The 21,802-nt window shown below is 39.0% G+C and overlaps 1 protein-coding gene across 1 annotated transcript in view; it reads right to left on the reverse strand.

Annotated features, from left to right (window-relative positions):
• Positions 1-21,802, reverse strand: part of KCNH8 (potassium voltage-gated channel subfamily H member 8) — a 276,697-nt gene that overhangs the window by 48,161 nt on the left and 206,734 nt on the right. The window contains exon 12 of the mRNA XM_057545662.1: positions 20,752-20,966. Coding sequence (XP_057401645.1) covers positions 20,752-20,966 — 215 coding nt within the window. The remainder of the gene's footprint in view (positions 1-20,751; positions 20,967-21,802) is intronic.

The raw sequence follows: 21,802 nt of genomic DNA on the forward strand, positions 1-21,802 counted from the left end.
AATTTCTAGGTGAGGAAGAAAGTCTCACAGTTAGTAGACGTGAGGCCAAGATTCTAAAGTTAGGGTTTTCCTCCTGCACTGTTGGTGGGAATGTAAATTGGTGCAGTCACTATGGAGAACAGTTTGGATGTTCCTTACAAAACTAAGACTAGAGCGATCATATGATCCAGCAATCCCACTCCTGGGCATATATCCAGAGAAAATAATGATTCGAAAAAATACATGCACCCCAGTGTTCATTGCAGCACTATTTACAATACCCAGGACATGAAAGCAACCTAAATTTCCACTGACGGATGAATGGATAAAGAAGAAGTGGTACATATATACAATGGAATATTACTCAGCCATAAAAAAGAACAAACTAATGCCATTTGCAGTGACATGGATGGACCTAGAGATTGTCATACTGAGTGAAGCAAGTTAGACAGAGAAAGACAAACATCGTATGATATCGCTTATATGTGGAATCTAAAAAAAAAATGGTACAAATGAATTTATTTACAAAGCAGAAATAAGAGTCATAGGTGTAGAAAACAAACTTATGGTTACCAAAGGGGAAAGGTGGTGGAGGGATAAATTGGGAGATTGGGATTGACACATACACACTACTATATATAAAACAGATAACTAATAAGGACCTACTGTATAGCACAGGGAACTCTACTCAATACCCTGTAGTGACCTATATGGGAAAAGAATCTAAAAAAGAGTGGATATATGTATATGTATAACTGATTCATTTTGCTGTGCAGCAGAAACTAACATAACATTGTAAATCAACTATACTCCAATAAAAATTATTTTAAAAAATAAAGTTAGGGTTTTGTTGTACAAAGGTGATGTGTGGAGCAAAATAAGGAAGGTATATTAACTAATTACGTATAGACTAAAAACAAGTCTTCGTGAGAATTCACAATGGACTTCCAAGCCACTGAAATTTAGGAAGAAACGTGTCTGGTTTGGCATTTTGATCCCCCAGTGGTGCTCTAGGAAGTTCCCAGATCAAAAATTGTCATTGATTAAAAAATGCCTGATCATATTTTTAAAATATGTCGTTCCTTTCTCTGGGTCTCTTTTCTAATAACATTCTCACTCAGAGCATGCTTCCTGTGGGGGAAATCATTCTCCAGTTATACAGTAGTGGGTATTTTCTATTTCTTTTCTTATGCAAATTTATATTTTGAGACTGAGCTTTCATCGGAGGATAGACTTTTCCTCAAGCTTTAAAAATAAACAGCAAGGGGACTTCCCTGGTGGCCCAGCGGTTAAGACTCCGCGCTCCCAATGCAGGGGGCCTGGGTTCTATCCCTGGTCAGGGAACTAGATCCCACATGCATGCCGCAACCAAGATCCTGCACGCGGCAACAAAGATCCCACGTGCCACAACTAAGACCCGGTGCAGCCAAATAAATAAATAAATATTTTTTAAAGTTCTATAAAAAAATAAACAGTGAGGAATTTAGGGGAGAGGTTCATGGGGAAAGGGGAGGCAAGGAGCTCTTTCTTGAAATTATATTATGTGGACCAGCTTTTAGAGTTATCACATGGCAACCTAGCCACAAAGTGGCCATTTCCAATTTGGGGGAAAGTCACAGTGATATCCATTGAGGAACTCCTCTTCATAAAAATGTGAACAGTGAGTAAGGTAGATCCATTTAGAATGGGCAGAACTTCTTAGAGTGGGGTCTTTCTGAATTCACAGAACTATCTAACTGTTACTTATAGATTCGTACAAACACATCATTCTTTTTGTTACACACAGGAAACGTATACATAGAATACTCTTCAGAACAAACTTTCCCCCCCAAGTTTTTCTTTTTCTTTTTTTTTTTTTTTCTGGCCGCGTGGCTTGCAGGATCTTAGTTCCCTGACCAGGGGTTGAACCCAGGCCCACAGGAGTGAAAGCACGGAGTCCTCACCACTGGATCACCAGGTAATTCCCTCCCCCAAGTTTTAAGACAATTATTTCTATGATTGCAGAATATGCACAAGTGAGTCTATGGGAAGGATGAAGCTTTCATAGCTATTTACACAAATTTGTGCAAGCCAATTCTGCCCTTTCAGGTTTCCCATCTCCCGCGTCAAACTGTGCTTGTCAGGTTGTTTCTTTGGGGGTTGCAAGTAATTGGACATGTTGGTTCTTTGAAGGAACAATTCTGGCCTTAGTTGGACTGTGAAGGCACACCACCTTTAGGGAATAAAGATGCTTCCAAAATAAGGTCATTTGGAGTCTCACAGAGGAAGTCCTATTTTCCCCATAAATTTCCATTAGATCCTCAAGAGGTGTAACTTCTACTTGGCACTGGCCCTAAATTATTGTCGTTGAGACTCTGTTCCTCCTCTCACTCTTCCCCTTCTGTTAATTCACTCAGAATTTCTAAATGAACATTGACTTTTACTTGGGGAGGTCCCATTAAAGTGACCTTGTGGTAACTTATTTAGAAGAAACGAAGAAATATTTTAAGGTATGTCACCTATAAATTGGCACTTGCCATCTACCTCTACAAGGATCAAATCATGAGCCACTGCAGCTGCTGACCTTCAACACCCCCTGAAAGAAGACCAGGATGGAGATCAGGAAGGAGGCACTCGGTGCTCTGGGAAAACCTGGCAGAGCAGGTCTTCCAGATAGTTAGATATTTTCAGAAGACAATTTTATGAGCCCAATTCTTGCATCTCCTCATATCTAGAAAAGCACTAAAATCTTTCATGGTGATGTCCATTCCTCGTGAGTAGCAGTAACCTTCACGAGACTAACAGAAACCTTCTGCAAAAAATATGTGCTTGATTTCATGTATTCCCCCTTCACCAAAATCACATCTATACTGACCATCCCCCCTACCTCATTGGAGCAGTTTCTCAGAGCTGTCTGAAATGCTGTCTCCTGGCTATAGTCCTCATTTTGCCCCAAATAAAACTTAACTCACAACTCTCACGTTGTGCTTTTTTTTTTTTCAGTTGACAGTTATGAATACCCTCTAATTTATCGATGAATTTGGTAGATTCATATCCTTACATGCCAGGCTTCCTTAAAATGATGGCATACTCATATATCCAGCAAGCTGCCTTCATTTTCCACTCCTCACATTTTCCTCAAAATACTAAGTGATGTCACATGTGCCAATTCTTTCTTTTCTGAAGAACAAATTCTGATTTAAATGCAAAATAAAAACACTGTAGTAAAATAAAACACACACAGAGCAAAAGCACAATTTAGTTTGGTCACATACCTTTCTCAGTGTTTGAAAGCTTTCTTAAACTGGAATTAAAAAATAATGGAAAAATAACGCTAGAAGGGCCTGTGGCTCGGACGGGTTGGTTGTTCACCAGTTGCGTCCTCTTAGACACACAGCTTGATGAGGTTTCCCAGACTGCTTGCACTTACGTAGACCCATATGACTGGCTGTGCCAGTGGCATGTGAGCAGAGATCTAGGTCTGGCCCCTGAGTGGTGCAAACAAAGCCTCTACATCCTCTCTCTCTCAGCTGGTTGGCTGTTGAGGTACAAAGTCTCCAGTGGAGGACTCTGAGTTCCAGAGGATGCTGAGATCTCAAGGATAATGGAGACACCAAATAGAGGAAGCCTGGATCCCTGAGTTGCCCTGGGAAAAGCCACCATCTGCCCACCACCTGTACATTGTGATGTGAATGAGACATGCCCTGTAGGTCTTATTCTATGTACTGTATCAGATCACTGAGACTTGGGGCTGTTTGTTGCAGCATTTAGCCTGACCCAACTGATACAGTTTCCTCGAGATCACCCAGGCCAGAGATGAGGAACTGGAGGAAAGCACTGAAGGAAAGCAACTTTACTCCAAGCCACTCAACTTGTATGTGTACCGACTCTAATACCTACCATTCACCACTGTTTTTGACAGAAGCCTGTTTTGGTGTTTTGGGTATTTTCCCATATATGATGCTAACACTCTGTACCATCAAGAGAAAAGGGTGACTAATAGCCTCAAAGGAAAAATGTAAACTGTATAACCTAGACTATAAATGCACTTCGTTAGCACTAATCAGACTTGGGACTATTTATGAATGCTGGCAAAATGCAGTGACACAGATCGGTCACCATGTGCTCTGCTTAATCTTCATGGTGGAAAATATAAGTGGGATGACCACATCACAAAAGCCTAGCAACTTGCAGATGTTCATCTCAGAATTTTCCTGAATCATTTTCCTCAGTGACATGGAAACCAAATCTTTTAAGTCCCAATTCATTTGACAGAAATGCATCTCCCTGTGTCCCTCCACCCCCGTCGAGTTGTCATTATTACTGCACGCTGGCTTTCCAGTTCATAATTTCAAGGCACTTCCATTTTCCCTCTAACTTGGCATCTTGTTTACTTCATATTTCTAACTATTTGGCTACTGTTAACTCTAGTCAAAGCTGCCGCTCTTCTGGCATTGCAGATTGCTGGGTTTAAATGGTGAGTTTATGGACGCCTTGAATCTGATGAAACCGGAGGCCTCCAGCTCTGCCTGATGTGTAAGCAGACTGTGTCCACCATATGCCTTCCTCTCTGCGGTCTCCATCCTGCTGGGGAACTTCACAGGAAAAGCACTGTAAAGATGTTTACCATGGGATTTTGTAATTTGCTTTTAATTTTAAGTTAATTTCCACTAACTTAGCTCATTTACGACAGCTTTAATCAAACCACCCACTGACTCCGTACTGTAACAGTTGAATCTGGGTTTGGGATTACAGGGATGCATTCGTGGGATTAGTGTGAAGAAATGTCACACAGCCCCAAGGCTGGGCTGTGAAACATGATCAGACTGGCATAGCCCAAACAGTGAAATATTTACTGCAGTAAAATGTTCAAGGTTATTTTAACAAGTTCCAGGAGATCAAATTCTTGAACAACAACAACAAAAAATAACCCAGAGTAAAGTTACATTTTTAAAAAGTCCTAACCTATCCACAGGAAAAGTATTTGTAGACTGATTGAGAATTGTGAACAAAACTCTGAATTTAAAATATTGCTTCTTTCACTTATACTCTCAATCCCTCTGTATAATTATATGAATGTGTGCAAGTATGTGTGTACTTTCAGGAAGTGCTGAGTATGTGTTATTTGCTGGCAAATGTGATATATTCACACACCAAAGATTTTTAAAAATTCAACTAATAAGAAGGCTTCCAACTTCTTTCAAGGATGAAACTGAGTCTGGAAAGAAATTGAAATGTTATTTTGTACATTTGAAATGATGATGGAGTAGAGATTTTACAAGTTTCCCCTTGAACATGGAGCAAGGGAAGAATAAAGCAGAATGATATGCATAGCAGACTGAAAAGCATACTTGAGTGGGAAGAAATTCTCCCAGAGCTAGTCCATGACCGCAGGGTTATTTAATAAATGGATGGATTTATGAGCAAATAAAAGCACAAACATTAGGGCAGAGCAGAAGTTGAATGGCCGGACTATAGTCATTCTGCCGTCTTACTTGTCTTCTTGTTAATGAGAAATCTTTCTTAAAATACTGAGGCACAATGGGTTTTTGATGAGACATGACAAGTAATAGCATTAGGGTTAAGAAGATTAAAGTGAATGTTTTTCTGGAAATTCAGTATAGCTTCTGCTGTAAGTCAAAATGCCTGAAGGAGAACATCCCCTTTTAGGAGAATTATGTTCTGATTTGTGGTGCAGTGCTTTAGTGGATAAATGTCCTAGGCCGGGATTCAGAATACCAGAGTTTAACTTGATTTTATACTGTTTGATTCTTTCATTGATTTTGTAATCTCAGGCAGCGTGCTACTTGGACGCCCAGTTCCTTCATCTCCAAAGCAGAAATGAAAATCCAAACTCTCAGGGGTGATGCAAAGATGGCAAATTAAATAAAATGAGGCATTGTAAACAAATTGCCTTGCTTATAATACATACTTAGTAAACATTAGTATCTTTTCCCTGTCAGTAGATGTGCTGCTAAATATTCAGTTGACAAGAGAAATTAAAACCTGATGAGATATATCTTGATCTTTTGATGGAATCTTATTTGAAACACATGTTTTCATTCGGTTGATGGGAGATTTTATCCAAAAGTGAACGTCCTTTTTGTGCAGAGGGAATATTCTAACTCATTTAGGTCTATAAGATGGGAATTTTAGTTATGTGAGTAAATTTCTTTTTCCCCCTCTCTTTAAGCCACTTGTCATCAAAAGAAAAACTGAGTTTTAACAGATGGTACACCAGGTCTCTTCCAGTTCTAACATTCTATTATTTCGTGGATATGGAAACGTGTATATATATGAAGGAATGAATTAAATTCCAATAAGTATTAATCAAGCACGTACTTCGTGCCAGCAATTTCGCGAGGAAAAGGATTACAAAGATGAATAAAATGTAGTTACTGCTCTCAAGGAAGTTATAGGTATACAACTGAGTTCTCTACTTACAACTTGGTTGAATTCTTATGATTCATTTTTCAAAAAGTTTCTCATTAAAGTATAACCTACAGAAAAAAGGGCACAAATCAAAGTGTTACTGCCTGATGAATTATCAAAAAGTTCTGTGGTTCATTTTTTACTTATACATTTGGCATGTGAAGCTCATTTTCCCATGGAAACATACTTCCTGTGAATGCTCCGTTAGCCTCCAATACAGCTGGCATTTAGTGCTCAGAGGATTGAGGGATAGAACGAGAATTTCTAACTTTGTTTTGTTGGATAAACTTACACTAAGTTTCAGCTGGGTTTTGGAGTCAGGTGGTTTGGGACTGAAATTGTAGTTCCTGATTTCCCTTGCTTACTTGCTGGGGGATGCTGGATCAAGTGTTTACCTACCCTATCCTTAACTAGTCTTCTTGTCTAGTACATGAGTTTAACAACCTACCTCCATGATTGTTGTGGGAATAAAAATGTTAACGTCTGTAAAGTGCTTGGCATACAGTTTGGTTCCTAGGAGCCATGACAGCATCAGCAGTATAAACATCATCTTTATTTCACAGAGCCTTTGTCAGGAGGGCAGGGCTCTGTTATCCCAACCTACAGACCTTGAAGAGGGCGAGCTCTGGGCCCCTAAGACTTAAACAGCCATGGAGAACGCAGTGTGGAATGGAAACCTGGGTCCCTCCAAGTGGGGCTGGGTTGAGAATTCCTGGTGGATGTAGCCTAGGTAGTTTTTCATTCTCAAGGAATGCACACAAATTGAGGCCTGCCTGTTGGTGTGCATGTGTGTACATATGCAGATTTGATATCTTTTATTTCAGGCTGAATATCTGCTGTTCCCTGCAGGGTAGAAGTAACCAGGGAGGTAGGGAATGAAAGACATTTTTTGTCTTGTTGATGGGATGGCAGGTGGCCTTTTCATCCTCTGACTTTCCCAACCCATCTAACCCCCATCTCCCTCCAAGGGGCTTAAAAATCAAACTGTTCATGGTTCAACTTGCAAACACAAGCTGAAATCCCCAGATGTCATGGAAATGTGGCTGAGCTCTTTGCAGGGTATGCTTCATGCTATTTGATTGGCAGAAAGCTACACAGGAGAGAATCCAGAGGAGATGAAACATGAGCCCATTTAGAGATGTTTAAATCTCTTTGTGTGTTCTTGATTTTATCTTTAATATATATTTAAATGGAATTTGGTTTCTAAGAAAATGTTGCTGAGTTATGATTGTACAACTTACAGTGACGTGATGATCCACAATTCACACTAAATCATTAGCTTTGCTTCATTTGTCCAACTGCCTCTGAGTACCCCCCTCCCCTTTTCTGGATCTTGTCTCTTAACTCTTCAGCCCACTGGGTTGTCATGGAAACCACTGTGGTTTCTACCACAGTGTGATCTCTCCTCATCCTTGACCTTCTCCCCTCACCACACACACACACACACACACACAAAGTGATAAAATCTGAGTGGGCACTTGACTTAAGCTGAACCACTCAGTCTTTCCACAGGAATCTAAAATCAACTAAGAGAGTTAAGCTTAATCTGTTGCCCCCTGGAATTGAGGAGCTGCTATCCGTCACCATTTCCTGCCATTTGGTTGAGGAAAGAAAGATGGCAAGTCTACTAAATGAGATAAGAATGGAGAGAAAAAGAAAAGGAAGAAATGGAGAGAAAATAGAATAAGAAACGAAGCTTGAGAGCCTGATTATAAGAATTCCTGAGATCCAGGTGTGCATGTGGGTCTGTGTGTGTTATGTGTGTGTGTGTGTGTGTGTATTTTATTTAATCATGTAAGATACTTGGAATCCTTATAATAAATCTCTGCTTTTAGTTCTCTATTTGAGTTGGATTTCTTCCTTCCTTTCTTTCTTTCTTTCTTTCTTTCTTTCTTCTTTCTTTCTTTCTTTCTTTCTTCAGTCAAAAACAACAGAAATTTATTTCTCACAGTTCTGGAGTATGGGAAGTCCAAGATCAAGGCACTGGCAGATTCTGTATCTGGCAAGGGCCCACTTCCTGGTTTATACATGGGTGTCCTCTCACCATGTCCTCACATGGCAGAGGAGTGAGGGAGCTCTCAGGGTCTATTTCATAAGGGCACAAATCCCATTCATGGGGGCTCCATCCTCATGACTTAATCACCCCCAAGAGCCCCCACCTCCTAATACCATCACATTCAGGGTTAGGTTTCAACATATGAATTTTGCGGGGGACACAAACATTCAGTCCACAGCACTTGGCTTCTGTGGTCCTGTTGGCGTGTTTGCATTTTAGAGTTTAGGTTGATTTTCATTCTGGTTTCACTTTTCAGATCACTTTATTTATTTATTATTTTTGCCACTGATTTATAAGTTTTATTGAAATGAAAAATAGAAATTGTTGTTCATTTAGTGTCTTAAATAGGTGAGTTAAACCAATAATAATTTAATTTGTTTTTAAAACTGCATTTCTGTTTTGATTTGCAGTAGTTTCTGAAGATATAATTAACGTACAATAAAATGCACACATCTTAAGTGAACAGCTTGATGAATTACTTCTCTAGGATCCAGCAGTTTCATTCCTAGGTATTTACTCAAGAAAAATGAAAGTATATGTCCACAAAAGTTCATAGATAAGAATGTTTAAAGCAACCTTATTCATAAGAATCCCAAACTGGAAACAATCCAAAATCCATCAACAGGAGAATGGATTTGAAAATCATATATCAATATAATGGAATATTTAGCAATAAAAAAGAACTTTTGATATACTCAACAACATGGATATATCTCAAAAACATTAGGTTAAGCAAAAGAAGCCAGCTTCAAAAGGGTACATATTGAATGATTCCATTTTTATGACACCGAAATACTGGCAAAATGAATCTATGTTGATAGAAATCAGATAGTGGGGGTTGGAAGATTGACTGTGAACAGGAATGATGGAACTTTCTGGGGGAATGGACATGTTCTATTTCTCATTTCTGGTGGTAAGTTACACTGGGATATACAATTGAGTTGGATTTCTGTTGCCTACAGTAGATGTCCTCCTTCTAAATTGCCCCCAAATTTACCAGGATTCTCAGGCTGGCCCTTTTGCCAATGCCCACACTAACTCTGTCCTAAAATAAAAATTTTAAAAAGAATCAGTCTGTCGTTTGCAAAGGGGTGAGGGTAACCTCTTTCTTTTGCTTTACAGCGTTTGGAAGTTATAAAGCCTTCATCTCTCTCAAGCTGGGTTCCAAGCAGGAGAAACAAAATTTCAGGGGTAGAGGGGAGTGTAAACTTAGAATCCAGTCCTCCCTAAGATCTTCCTTAAGGGGCAAAAGGTGGGGACAAGACTGATATAGTAGAGGGAATGAAGCAGTAAGCACAGCAACCATTAAGAAGAGAAGAGGACAATGAGGGTCACTGTGCTGCAGCCAGAGCAAGTAGGACAGGTCAACACATGCAAGAAATTCAACAGCAATCTTCATTTACTCTGTGCTACAAGCATGAACACAATACTAGGCTCTGAGAACACTGAAACACGATCTCTTCCTTCAAGGTACTATGCTTGCCACAACTTCTGAATCCACTGGAAAACACCTGTATGAGTGTTTCAGAAAATAAAATATACACTGGATGCAGGTAAAGTTTCCAGGCCATTACTTACTGGGCTTTTCCCAGCATACCTGACACTGTCTTAAGTACCATAAAAGTGTAGGGTAGGTAAAACCGTTCACCACAAGATACCTCAAGGAAGGGGGTTTGCTCCCTAAGGGAGAGTATTTTAAAATACACGACCAGCAAAACACTTGTTGAGCCTGGGATGGCAGGGAAAGCTGACATGGTAAAATGCCATGTGAGTCCTTCAATATGCAATGTTCTAAGAACAATTATCTCAGAAATGTGCAGAATTAATTATGTTCTCTTATTACACAAGACTGTGCTAGCAGATGCACACCTACACACAGGCTACTCTTGAAGAGTTAAGTATCTGGGCTGTCAGATATGATTTTTAAAATTATTACTATTCAGTAAATCATTTTCAGGAAAATTGCTTCCAGGCAGCCCAATCTTATTTGAGACTGAAATGGGGACTAAATTTAAACCAAGTCCCTCCTTTGGAAATCACTCTCTTTTCACTATAATCTTGAAAAAAATTGTAATATAGTCACATAGGAAGCAAGAGATATTGGCAAATCACAGACTTCACTTGAAAGACCCATTCAGGCTTGTTTTTATCTAAGGGAAGAAGCAAGGAGTCAAACCTCATGGATACAGTACAGCTTAATTATAGAAGAAATTGTCTAGTGCCAAGAGGTTCAAGTGAACATAACTCAAATAGGTCCTGGGAATTAGATGTCTTTTCCAATGACATTTGCATTTGAGATAGGGCTGCCTTCTGAAAACATAAAACTGGAGGTAAAGATTCACCTTTGCATATTAAAGACTTGTGGTCCATACCCAAATAGAAATATAAATTCATATTCAGATGCCACTGAGGCTAATGCTGATTAAGAAATATGAGAAATGCTCGACCATCATATATACTACAGACCTTATACCTAGTTACCTAAGTTTACCACTTAGGGCAACAGAACTGTGTATTACATTCTGATTAAATATTTTATAACCATAGATAAGCTGCTCTACTAGACCCTGGAGTTTTCCACATGCTCGTTTCATCCAAAAAATTTGTGGCCTCATGCCCTGGGCAATAAAAGTGAGGTGAATAACAGTTCAGAATTATTTGATGTTTAAAAGTTCTCTACTTTCTGGGGGTATTAGTGTTATAATAGTTAATCTATGTCTACAGAAAATATATGTGTTACCTTAGATTTGAAGGTGGATCTTATTTTTTTTTTTTCATCTTAACACCTACTATACCAAACCACTTGGAGAAATTACATTACCTACATAGCAAGAGTTTTTTTTTCTTATTTTTCAGCTTAAATTCCTCCTATGGCTTTTGAAAACTTCTTGTCCTGGACTTAGGGGAAGTGAAAAATTGCTGTTTTGCAATTTAGCTGTTCTTTTAATTTGTTCTTTCAAATCCTACTATTGACACTCTCTTTGCTTTTGTTACTTCTAAGATATATAATTCTAAAGTCCCATAACTTTTCATTTTAGACTCCATTTACTGGCTATATAGGCTGCTCTCTTTAGGACTTTTAATTCATTTTCTCAAAATTTCACATAGGTTCCAGGTCCCAAAGTAAGTTTTCTGACATTTATTCATTCAAGTATCAAATAGATATTAAATGTTGATTCTGCACCATGCTCTGATTTAGGCACTGAGGATATATGTAGAACAAGACAAAGCCTTCATAAAATAGACATTCTGGCAGGAGAAACTGACAATGAACATGAAAACGTACATATTAAAGTAACTGAGATCTTGTTAAATGCTATGAAAAAGATAAACAAGGTGATGTGACAGAGGATAACTGGGAGAGGCAAACTCCAGGGCAGGCAGTCAGGTAAGGTCAGGGGAGTAGCACTGGAGAAAGAAAAAATAGCAATGCAAAGGCCCTGAGGCATGAGAGGCAGGCAGGCACCTGGCATGTGTAAGGAAGGGAAAGCAGGCCAGTTTGTTGGAATGCAATGCTGGACACGAGTTGATATCAGATGTATCAGATAAGTTTGAACGACAGGCAGGAGTTGGAATGCAGAGAATCTTGAAAGTTATGGTGAGAAGTCTGGATTTTATTAACAGTTCATGAGGATCCATTGAAATACTTTAAGCAACAGAATGACATGTTCCAATTTATATTTTGAAAAGGTTTCTCCTGTAGACTTGAGGAACTAGGGTGGGTAAGAGTTTAAGAAAAGAGGCAAAGATGGGTGCAAGCAGTCTACACAGGGGATGCTCCCACATCCCACAAGGCCACTCCTTCAAGATACAGAAAGAAAAAAACCATTTGACAAAATTATACATGCATTTATGATGAAAACTCTAGAAAAAGTAGATATAGAGGGAATGCACCTCAACATCATAAAGGCCCGATATGACAAACCTACAGCTAACATCATACTCAATGGTGAAAAACTGAAAGCTTTTCCTCTAAAATAAAGAACAAGACAAGAATTTCCAATCTCCTCTCTTTTATTCAACATAGTATCGGAAGTCCTAGCTATAGCAATTAGTCAAGAAAAAGAAAAAAGTCATCCAAATTAAAGAGGAAGAAGTAAAACTGTCACTATTTACAGATGATATGATAGTATGTATGTATATATTTACAGATATATGATACTGCATATAGAAACACCCCAAAAAATCTATTAGAACTAATAAATGAATTAATTAAAGTTGCAGGATACAAAATTAATATCCAGAAATCTATTGTGTTTCTACACATTAATAACAAACTATCAGAAAGAGAAATAAAGAAAACAATCCCATTTATAATTGCAATAAAGAGAATAAAATACTTAGGAATACATTTAACCAAGGAGGCAAAGGACCTGTATTCTGAAAAGTATAAGACACTGAAGAAAGAAATTGAAGATGACACAAACAAATGGAAAATTATGCCATGCTTATGGATTGGAAGAATCAATATCGTTAAAATATTCATACTACATAAAGCAATCTGCACATTCAATGCAATCTCTATCAGAATACCAATGGCATTTTTCACAAAACTAGAACAAATAATCCCCTAATTTTTTTGGAACCACAAAAGACCACAAAAAACCAAAGTAATTTTGAGAAAGAAGAACAAAGCTGAAGGTATCAGGATCCTAGACTTGAAACTACGCTACAGAGCTAGTAATCAAAGAGTATGGTACTGGCACAAAAACAGACACAAAGCTCAATGGCATAGAAGAGAGAGCTGAGAGATAAACCCACACTTATATGGTCAATTAATCTATGACAAAGGAGGCAAGATTATTCAATGTGGAAAAAGTCTCTTTAATAAATGGTGTTGGGAAAACTGGACAGCTACTTGCAAAGGAATGAAATTGAACCACTTTCTCACACCACATACAAAAATAAACTCAAAACAGACTAAAGGTTTAAATGTAAGACCTGAAACCATAGAACTCCTAGAAGAAAACATAGGCAGGAACTTCTTTGACATTGGTCTTAGCAAAATTTTTTTGGATATGACGCCTCAGGTAGAGGAAACAAAAGCAAAAAAACCCAAATGGGACTACATCATACTAAGAAGCTTTTACACGGGGAGGAAACTACCAACAAAACAAAAAGGCAACCTACTGAATGGGAGAAGGTATTTGTAAACAATATAGCCAACAAGTGGTTGATACCAAAATATATAAAGAACTCATACAACTCAGTATCAAAAAACCAAATAACCCAGTTAAAAAATGGGCAGAAGACCTAAATAGACTTTTTTCCAAAGAAGACATACAGATGGTCAACAGGCCCATGAAAAGATGCTCAATATCACTAATCATCAGGGAAACGCAAATGAGCTATCACCTCACACCTTTAAGTATGGTTATCATAAAAGAGACGATAAATAACAGGTGCTGGCAAGGATGTGGAGAAAAGGGAACCCTCGTGTGCTGTTGGTGGAAATGTAAATTAATGTAGCCACTACAGAAAACAGTGTGGAAGTTCCTCAAAAAACTTAAAACAGAAATACCATACGATCCAACAATTCCAATTCTGAGTAGTTATCTGAAGAAAATGAAAACACTAATTTGAAAAGATGTATGCACCCCCATGTTCACTGCAGCACTATTTACTATAACCAAGACATGGAAACAATCTAGGTATCCATTGATATATGAATGGATAAAAAAAGATGTGGTATACTATACAATAGAATATTACTCAGCCATAAAAATAATAAAATCCTGGCACTTGCAGCAGCATGGATGAACCTGGAGAGTATTATGCTAAGTGAAATAAGTCAGACAGAGAAAAACACATACCCTATGATTTCACTTATATGTGGAATCTAAAAGACAAAAGAACAAACAAAACAGAATAAAACAGAAACAAACTGGTGATTGTCAGAGGGGAGAGGGTTGGGAGGGGTGGAATGAAATAGGTGAAGGGGATTAAGAGGTAAAAACTTCTGACTAGTGAAAAAAAAAAACTGGCTACAAAATAAATAAGTCACAGGGATGTAACATACACATAGAGAATACAGTCAATAATATTGTAACAACTTCGTATGGTGCTAGATGGCAACTGGATTTATTGTGGTGATCATTTTATAAGATCTAAAAATATTGAATCACTATGTTGTACATCTTAATCTAATCTAATATTGTTTGTTAATTATAACTCAATTTAAAGAAAAAGAGTAGAGACAGGGAGAACTATTACATCACTTCTCTTTTGTCATGGTCAGGGAGATATGTCTCACTACCTACCTGCCCACCCTCCCACCCCATACACACCCCACAGGCTGGTAAGAGCAAGTTGACTCTCCCATTAGCATGAAACTTTTACATTTAATTATGTTTAATATATAGGTGTTATCTGATGTATATGACCACTCTGGAAAGTTTTCCATTAATTATGTCTATAAATGTGCTTGTTTGACTCGAGAGTCAAGACTGGAGTGCGTAGTTTTGTAACTACACTATTGAAATATGGTGCTTGGTGTGTAGAGAGAGTGTGTGTTGATGGGGGTTTGGGGTACTGTGATGAAGATTGAGGTTCTGAGCAGCTATGGGTCAGCACCATAAATCACCCACATACCATCAAATACATCAAAACTGGAGGAAAGCTGCTAAAAGTAGGTGTTCCTCACAGGCTCCCTTGTCACTGTTCAGGAACCTTCTCTGAAATTTGGTGTAACCTCTTGTGCTGTAGTGGAGGTGGCATTTCAAAGACCTTCACCCAGAGGTCGCTGACACTCAGGAACCTAGGGAAATATCTCTCCCTTTACTAAAGAGGTGGGGAGAGTGAAGGAGGAGACTTTATTTTTTATGCTGATCAGATTATATAAAAATAATGGAAAACTAAGGGAAAAAAATGAGGTAACCAACACACTTAAACTGTAATAGGTTTCCAATCAAAAAATGGGCAGAAGACCTAAATAGACATTTCTCCAAAGACATACTGATGGCCAATAGGCACATGAAAAGATACTCAACATTGCTAATTATTAGAGAAATGCAAATCAAAACTACAAAGAGGTTTCCCCTCACACTGGTCAGAATGGCTATCACCAAAAAGCCTACAAATAATAAATGCTGGAGAGGGTATGGAGAAAAGGGAACACTCCTACACTGTTGGCGGGAATGTAAATTGGTGCAGCCACTGTGGAGAACAGTAGGGAGGTTCCTTTAAAAACAGAGTTGGCATACAATCCAGCAATCCCACTCCTGGGCATATATCCGGAAAGGATGAAAACTCTAACTCAAAAAAATACATGCACCCCAATGTTTATACCAGTACTATTTACAATAGCCAAGACATGGAAGCAACCTAAATGTCCATCAACAGAGAAATGGTTAAAGATGATGTGGTACATATACACAGTGGAATATTACTCAGCCATAAAAAAGAACGAAATAATGCCATTTGCAGCAACATGGATGAACCTAGAGATTATCATATTAAATGAAGTAAATTAAAGACAAATACCATATGATATCACTTGTATGTGGAATCTAAAAAAATGATACAAATGAATTTATTTACAAAACAGAAACAGACTCACAGACACAGAAAACAAACTATGGTTACCAAAGGGGAAAGGGAGGAGGGATAAATTAGGAGTTTGGGATTAACATATACACACTACTATATACAAAATAGATAAACAAGACCTACTGTAGAGCACAGGGAACTATACTGAATATTTTGTAAATAACCTGTAATGGAAAAGAATCTGAAAAAGAATACATATATAAATGTATAACTGAATCACTTTGCTATATACTTGAAACACTGTAAATCAACTATACTTCAGTAAAAAAAATGACAAAAAAAATTTAATAGGTTTCATTGAGTAACCCCTGTTAAGGTAAAACCAGAGAATTTATCACCGTTTTCCGACAACCGTTGCCATTTGCTGCTTCACAACCTCACCACCAAGTCAGATTCCATGATGTGCAAACCCAGAACATATCTACACATAACCATAGCAATATCTGACCTTCAGTGTCTTAGCACTATTAATTTTTGAAAACATATTTTAGATACTCTTCCATCACTATTTATCTCAAATTCAAAATTCTTATGTTAAGGCAAACTGAATTTCACAACCAACAACAGATGGGGCTGTGCTAAAATCAATTTTATAGGGTTTACCATGAGAAGCTGTGAAGCAAATTTCTCAGCATCTCCATAGACAGAAATAGCTAAATTAATCTATGTCGTTATTGGGGTCATCCAGGAGATATAAATAAGGGCAAACACAGAGAATACACTGAGTGCATAAAACTCCTAATTAGCATGAGATCAAAATAGTACTGGCTAGCTTTTTCACAAACTTAGAAAATATTTTACACATTTTAATTAGTTTTCCTGTGGGAATTGGGTGAGCTACTATTCTAAAGATACATAATTTATCAGAGTTCTAGAGTCACAGCTTACGGTTACATGCATACCTTTTGACTATTTCTTAAAATGCTTTTTTGGTCTTTATTTCAAAATGGGTTGATTATCAGTCTCCTCTTTATCCAGATGTTCTGGTAATGTTCTCTGTCACCTGATAGTTTATAAGCTACTTGGGATAGAAGGTGATATCCAGAAGGCAAAATTAGAAAGACACAAGGCAATCAAACGGAGAGAGTTAAGCTAATATGTGTCAGAAACAATGGGGAATTTGTGGATGAAGGGAGAGGATCAAGAGAGGAGAGGAGGTGAGAGCAAGAATAAAGGGCTGAACAATGGGGCAGGGCGGCCACAGGAGTTTTAAGAATAAGCATATAGAGTGAAGTCACATTTATACTGTTTGCATTTCCATCATGCAAATGTTCCTCCTTCTAGAATTCATTGACCAACCTTTCACACAGGCTTCAACCCACCAGAAACCCTGTGTGATTGGATATTTTTGTTTGCACGTGTGTGGGAATTAAGGAGAGGGCTGGGTTCCACACTGGTCTGACACCAGAGTTGCTGAGCAGAGAGCAGGAATCCATGACCACAGGTAATCGTCAGAATATAAGCTCCTCCCAAAGTCACAGTATCCTTAGAAATAGCACAAGACTTCTCCCCTGGGGTATGAAATTATGGGACAGGGTGGTCCAAATTTACCTTTAGAAGGTATAGCATCCCAGGATCTTGGATATAATGTAAATAGAACTTCTGAGTGATACAAGATGAGGAAACACAAAATATAAAACGATAAGGGTCCCAGAGGTAAGCACCAGTTCCCATTAGCCCTTAAAATGTAGCTTAGAAGGAGTCCTCTGTAAAGAAACAAGACTTTTGCTTTCAGCCACAATGAAATAGCTTATACTGAACTAAAAAAATAATTATAAATCTGGACAAAATACATAAAATAACTGTTTGAAAGCCCTGGAGGGCAAGCAACTTAGGTCAGACTTGAAGGGGCTGTGCTGCCTGGGAAAAGGGAAGCCCATCAGTGTGAAGACCACGTTTATATAGGTGTTTTCCTGAGGGAATCGGCTGTTTCAGTGTGAGGCGGAAGAGGAAGGAGCAGTCTTCCTGGCCGAGGACGTTTAGGTGTACCAAACCACCTGGGATTTGATGAGTAAACCCCAGAGAGGAGGTCACTGCATCAATTGGGGCCCTTGAGGCATCAGCCAGCTCCCCATTTGAGCCTACACAGGGTGATGCTCCAAGAAACCAGGTGATTTCCGTAACCACGTGATGCTCAGGAGATGCAGGCTGGAATTCAAGGCCTGCCAAATTGGAGGAGCCTTGGTGAACATCCAAGGATTTTAGCTGAGATCCTGAAAAAAATCATGTCTTAGGAGTGAGCGCTACACCACAAGATTAAGGGCAAAACTGAAACAGATCAGCCTAACAGAGCTGAAGAGGAACTGTGGGCAGGATGAAAGTGATTTGCTGGTACTCTATCTGCCTGCCAAAAGAAACTATAACCCTATTTGGAGGAAAATAATGTGAACACTTTTTCATAAACAACATCTACAATGAAGCAAAATCATGATATCTGCTAAAAAAAAATGGGTGGGGGCCAAATAACCAAAAAAAAAAAAAAACCAAATAACAACAACAAAAAAAACACACACAAGAGAAATAACAGATAATGAAAATAGTCTCATTGGCAATTCAGACATTGGAGTTTTAAAATCACTATGATTAATGTTTCAGCAAAGAGAAGAAGAAGATAAAAAATGGATTAAAGGTAAAAATCCTTAAAAGTAACCAAATAAGAAGAAACTAGGGGTTGAGATCCCATATTTTCCATTTGTCTATGCTGAGGAATGTTGGCCATTTCTCTCTTCCCTCATTTCTTTTTCCCTTTTTGGTGACTTCGATGCCCTAACTCACCTCCACTCTTCAAAAATAGTTGTCACATTACGCTGTCGTGGAGAGCACAAAAGGCAACTATAGTCGTAGACCTCGATTTATTGAAAGGGAAGACAAGAAGAGTGTCTTCAAGAAGAGACAACAGGGTACTTCCCTGGTGGCGCAGTTGTTAAGAATTCCCCTGACAATGCAGGGGACACGGGTTCGAGCCCTGGTCCGGGAAGATCCCACATGCCACAGAGCAACTAAGCCCGTAAGCCACAACTACTGAGCCCACGTGCTGCAACCACTGAAGCTGGCGCACCTAGAGCCTGTGCTCCACAACAAGAGAAGCCACCGGAATGAGAAGCCCGCGCACCACAGCGAAGAGTTGCCCCCGCTCACCGCAACTAGAGAAAGCCTGTGCGCAGCAACGAAGACCCAACGCAGCCAAAAATAAATAAATAAATAAATAAGAGACAACATGACTACGAGTTTACAGATTTTAAAATGACAGACACCTGTGCCCATACTCTGTCCCTGCCACCTACAAGTTTGTGTGACCTCACGCACGTTACTTAACCGTTCTGCATCTGTTTTCTGTCCTGTAAAACCTAGTTGACACTCACCTTCAACAGTGGCTTTAAGCACTAAATGAGATGTTTCACACAGGCAGAGTACTTAGCACAAATATGTTTGCAATAAATATTGATACCTCCTCTGCTGCTTGAAGGACACATTCAAAAATGGTAATCTTGGGGCTTCCCTGGTGGCGCAGTGGTTGAGAATCTGCCTGCCAATGCAGGGGACACGGGTTCGAGCCCTGGTCTGGGAAGATCCCACATGCCACGGAGCAACTAAGCCCGTGAGCCACAACTACTGAGCCTGCGCGTCTGGAGCCTGTGCTCCGCAACAAGAGAGGCCGCAACAGTGAGAGGCCCGCGCACCGCGATGAAGAGTGGCCCCCGCTTGCCGCAACTAGAGAAAGCCCTCGCACAGAAACGAGGACCCAACACAGCCAAAAATAAATAAGTAAATAAATAAAATTTTAAAAAAATGGTAATCTTGAACGTCAGAAGGGGATACCATCTACATACTGTCTGCCATTTGATATCCTCCACCAAGATGAAGTCATACGCAATTTGGGTTCATTCTTTACCTTTCAAGTGGAGAATACTGATGACGAACAAAATGTCCCCACAAGTGGGTTAGTCAAAACAAGAGCTTCGTTTCTTAAACCCTTAGGGAAAAAATCGAGTATAGCAGATATCTGGGACAAAGCTCAAGGCAGCAGATCAAGGCTTCTGTTCATAGACAATGCTCTGCGTACGTGCTCTGGCTTGCCTTTCAACAATCATCCCTATTAAATCATTGGTCTCTCTGACACATCTAATGAAGTCATGTTCATGAGCAGCTTAATCACGGGATGCAGTTTGGTACATATTTTGACAGGAAAGCTGTTTGTATAAACTGAAACATGCAGCAAATATATAATTTCAGAAAATGTTCATTATGCTTTCAGCGTGACAATCTTTGGCTTGAATCCTTCCGTGCATATTTAGTCATTTTAAGATAGGCTGTTTTGAGTACCGGTTAACAAATAAAAAGATATTCTTAAGCAAAATGCATGTCAAGCCAGTGGAGTAGTGAATAATTACACACACAGCAAACTCTGCACCACATACTCTATCCAGAAATCTTTCAGTTCGGGAGAAGTCACACATCTCTAGCTGAATATTATATGTCCCTGAAATTGATTCTGGCTATAAGCGCATGAAAATAAACAAGAAAGAAACTGAATTAAGAGAAGTCATCCGTAAATAATACTTTCCTAAAATGTTGATAACAAGCTCCAGGTTTGACTTGTAGCTAATTATCTAACTGCTCAATTAGTAACCGAACAGCCCTACCTTATCTGCTCAGAGACTTTTTGAAGTGAAGTCAGGACATGTGCCTTTCCTGTTATAAATGATCTCCAGGCCCCATGTGTTTGGGTCTCAGCACTAATTAGAAGTGAGACTTACATCACTCTCGTGACCTTCTCGAAGGTTGTATGTGAGGTCATGCTGAATGTCTTCCATAAATTTGTGAGCATATTCTGGGTAAAGGTCCAGCACTTCAAAGAGTCCTTTGAGGATAATGCACTGGAGATCACAGTAGGTTAGCGCCTTCACATCCGCATTGGTCTTGATCACTTGGTCCTTAATTGATAGATTGGCTCCAATTAAATCCCCTTTCCCTTGAAACAGTGAAAAAAAGAGACATGTAGCTTTAATGAAAAGCAAGCTTGGGACTGGTAACTTTGTTTGATTTACAGGCTTCATTTCTCTGAAATTACACTGAAAGAGAAGAGGAACCTTTATCTGGGGCAGGGTTTCTCAGCCTCAGCAGTGTTGAGATTTGGGGCCTGATCATTCTTTGCTGGCAGGGGGAGCATTCCGTATGGGGTAGAATGTTTAGCAGCATTTCACATCATCCGTTCCCAGAGATGACACCCAAAATATCTGCAGGCATTGCCAAATGTGCCTTGGCAATCAAACTTGTCCCCAGTTGAGAAAACTGGTCTAGAGAATAAAGCCTAGGAGCCTGAGAGTTAGGAATTGTAGGTCATACATGGGCTCCAGACAGGTCCCTCACAGGATTTGATAAATGACTTTAGACAAAGCAGTTGACATTTTTCGTCACAGTTGCTTTAACCATTCAAGGGAAACAAAAATGGCTCAGTTTTTCTGACTGTAAAAATGCTCCAGGATTCTGAGGTTTAGACCATCAAGATGTATATTAATCATTTTGATTCTAGCACTTTGGACAATAATATAAGCATCACCATCTAATATACTCAGGTTGTTTTACTTATCTCTGAACATGTCTACAAGACAGGAGCGGGGGGGGGGCGTGGAGGAGGAGAGTTGAGAGGCAGAGGCAACTACTGGGCATTACAGACCATGAAATCTACTACATAAAAATGCAAAATACAAGTTATAGTTTTAATGCTCTGTGACAGTGTAAAAATCCTATTTTCTCCAGCAACAAAGAAAGTGAATAAATAAAAACTATGAGCTCTTCCACTGTGGG

Source organism: Balaenoptera acutorostrata, chromosome 4, assembly GCF_949987535.1.
Source record: "Balaenoptera acutorostrata chromosome 4, mBalAcu1.1, whole genome shotgun sequence".
In the NCBI taxonomy this organism is placed as follows: Eukaryota; Metazoa; Chordata; class Mammalia; order Artiodactyla; family Balaenopteridae; genus Balaenoptera; species Balaenoptera acutorostrata.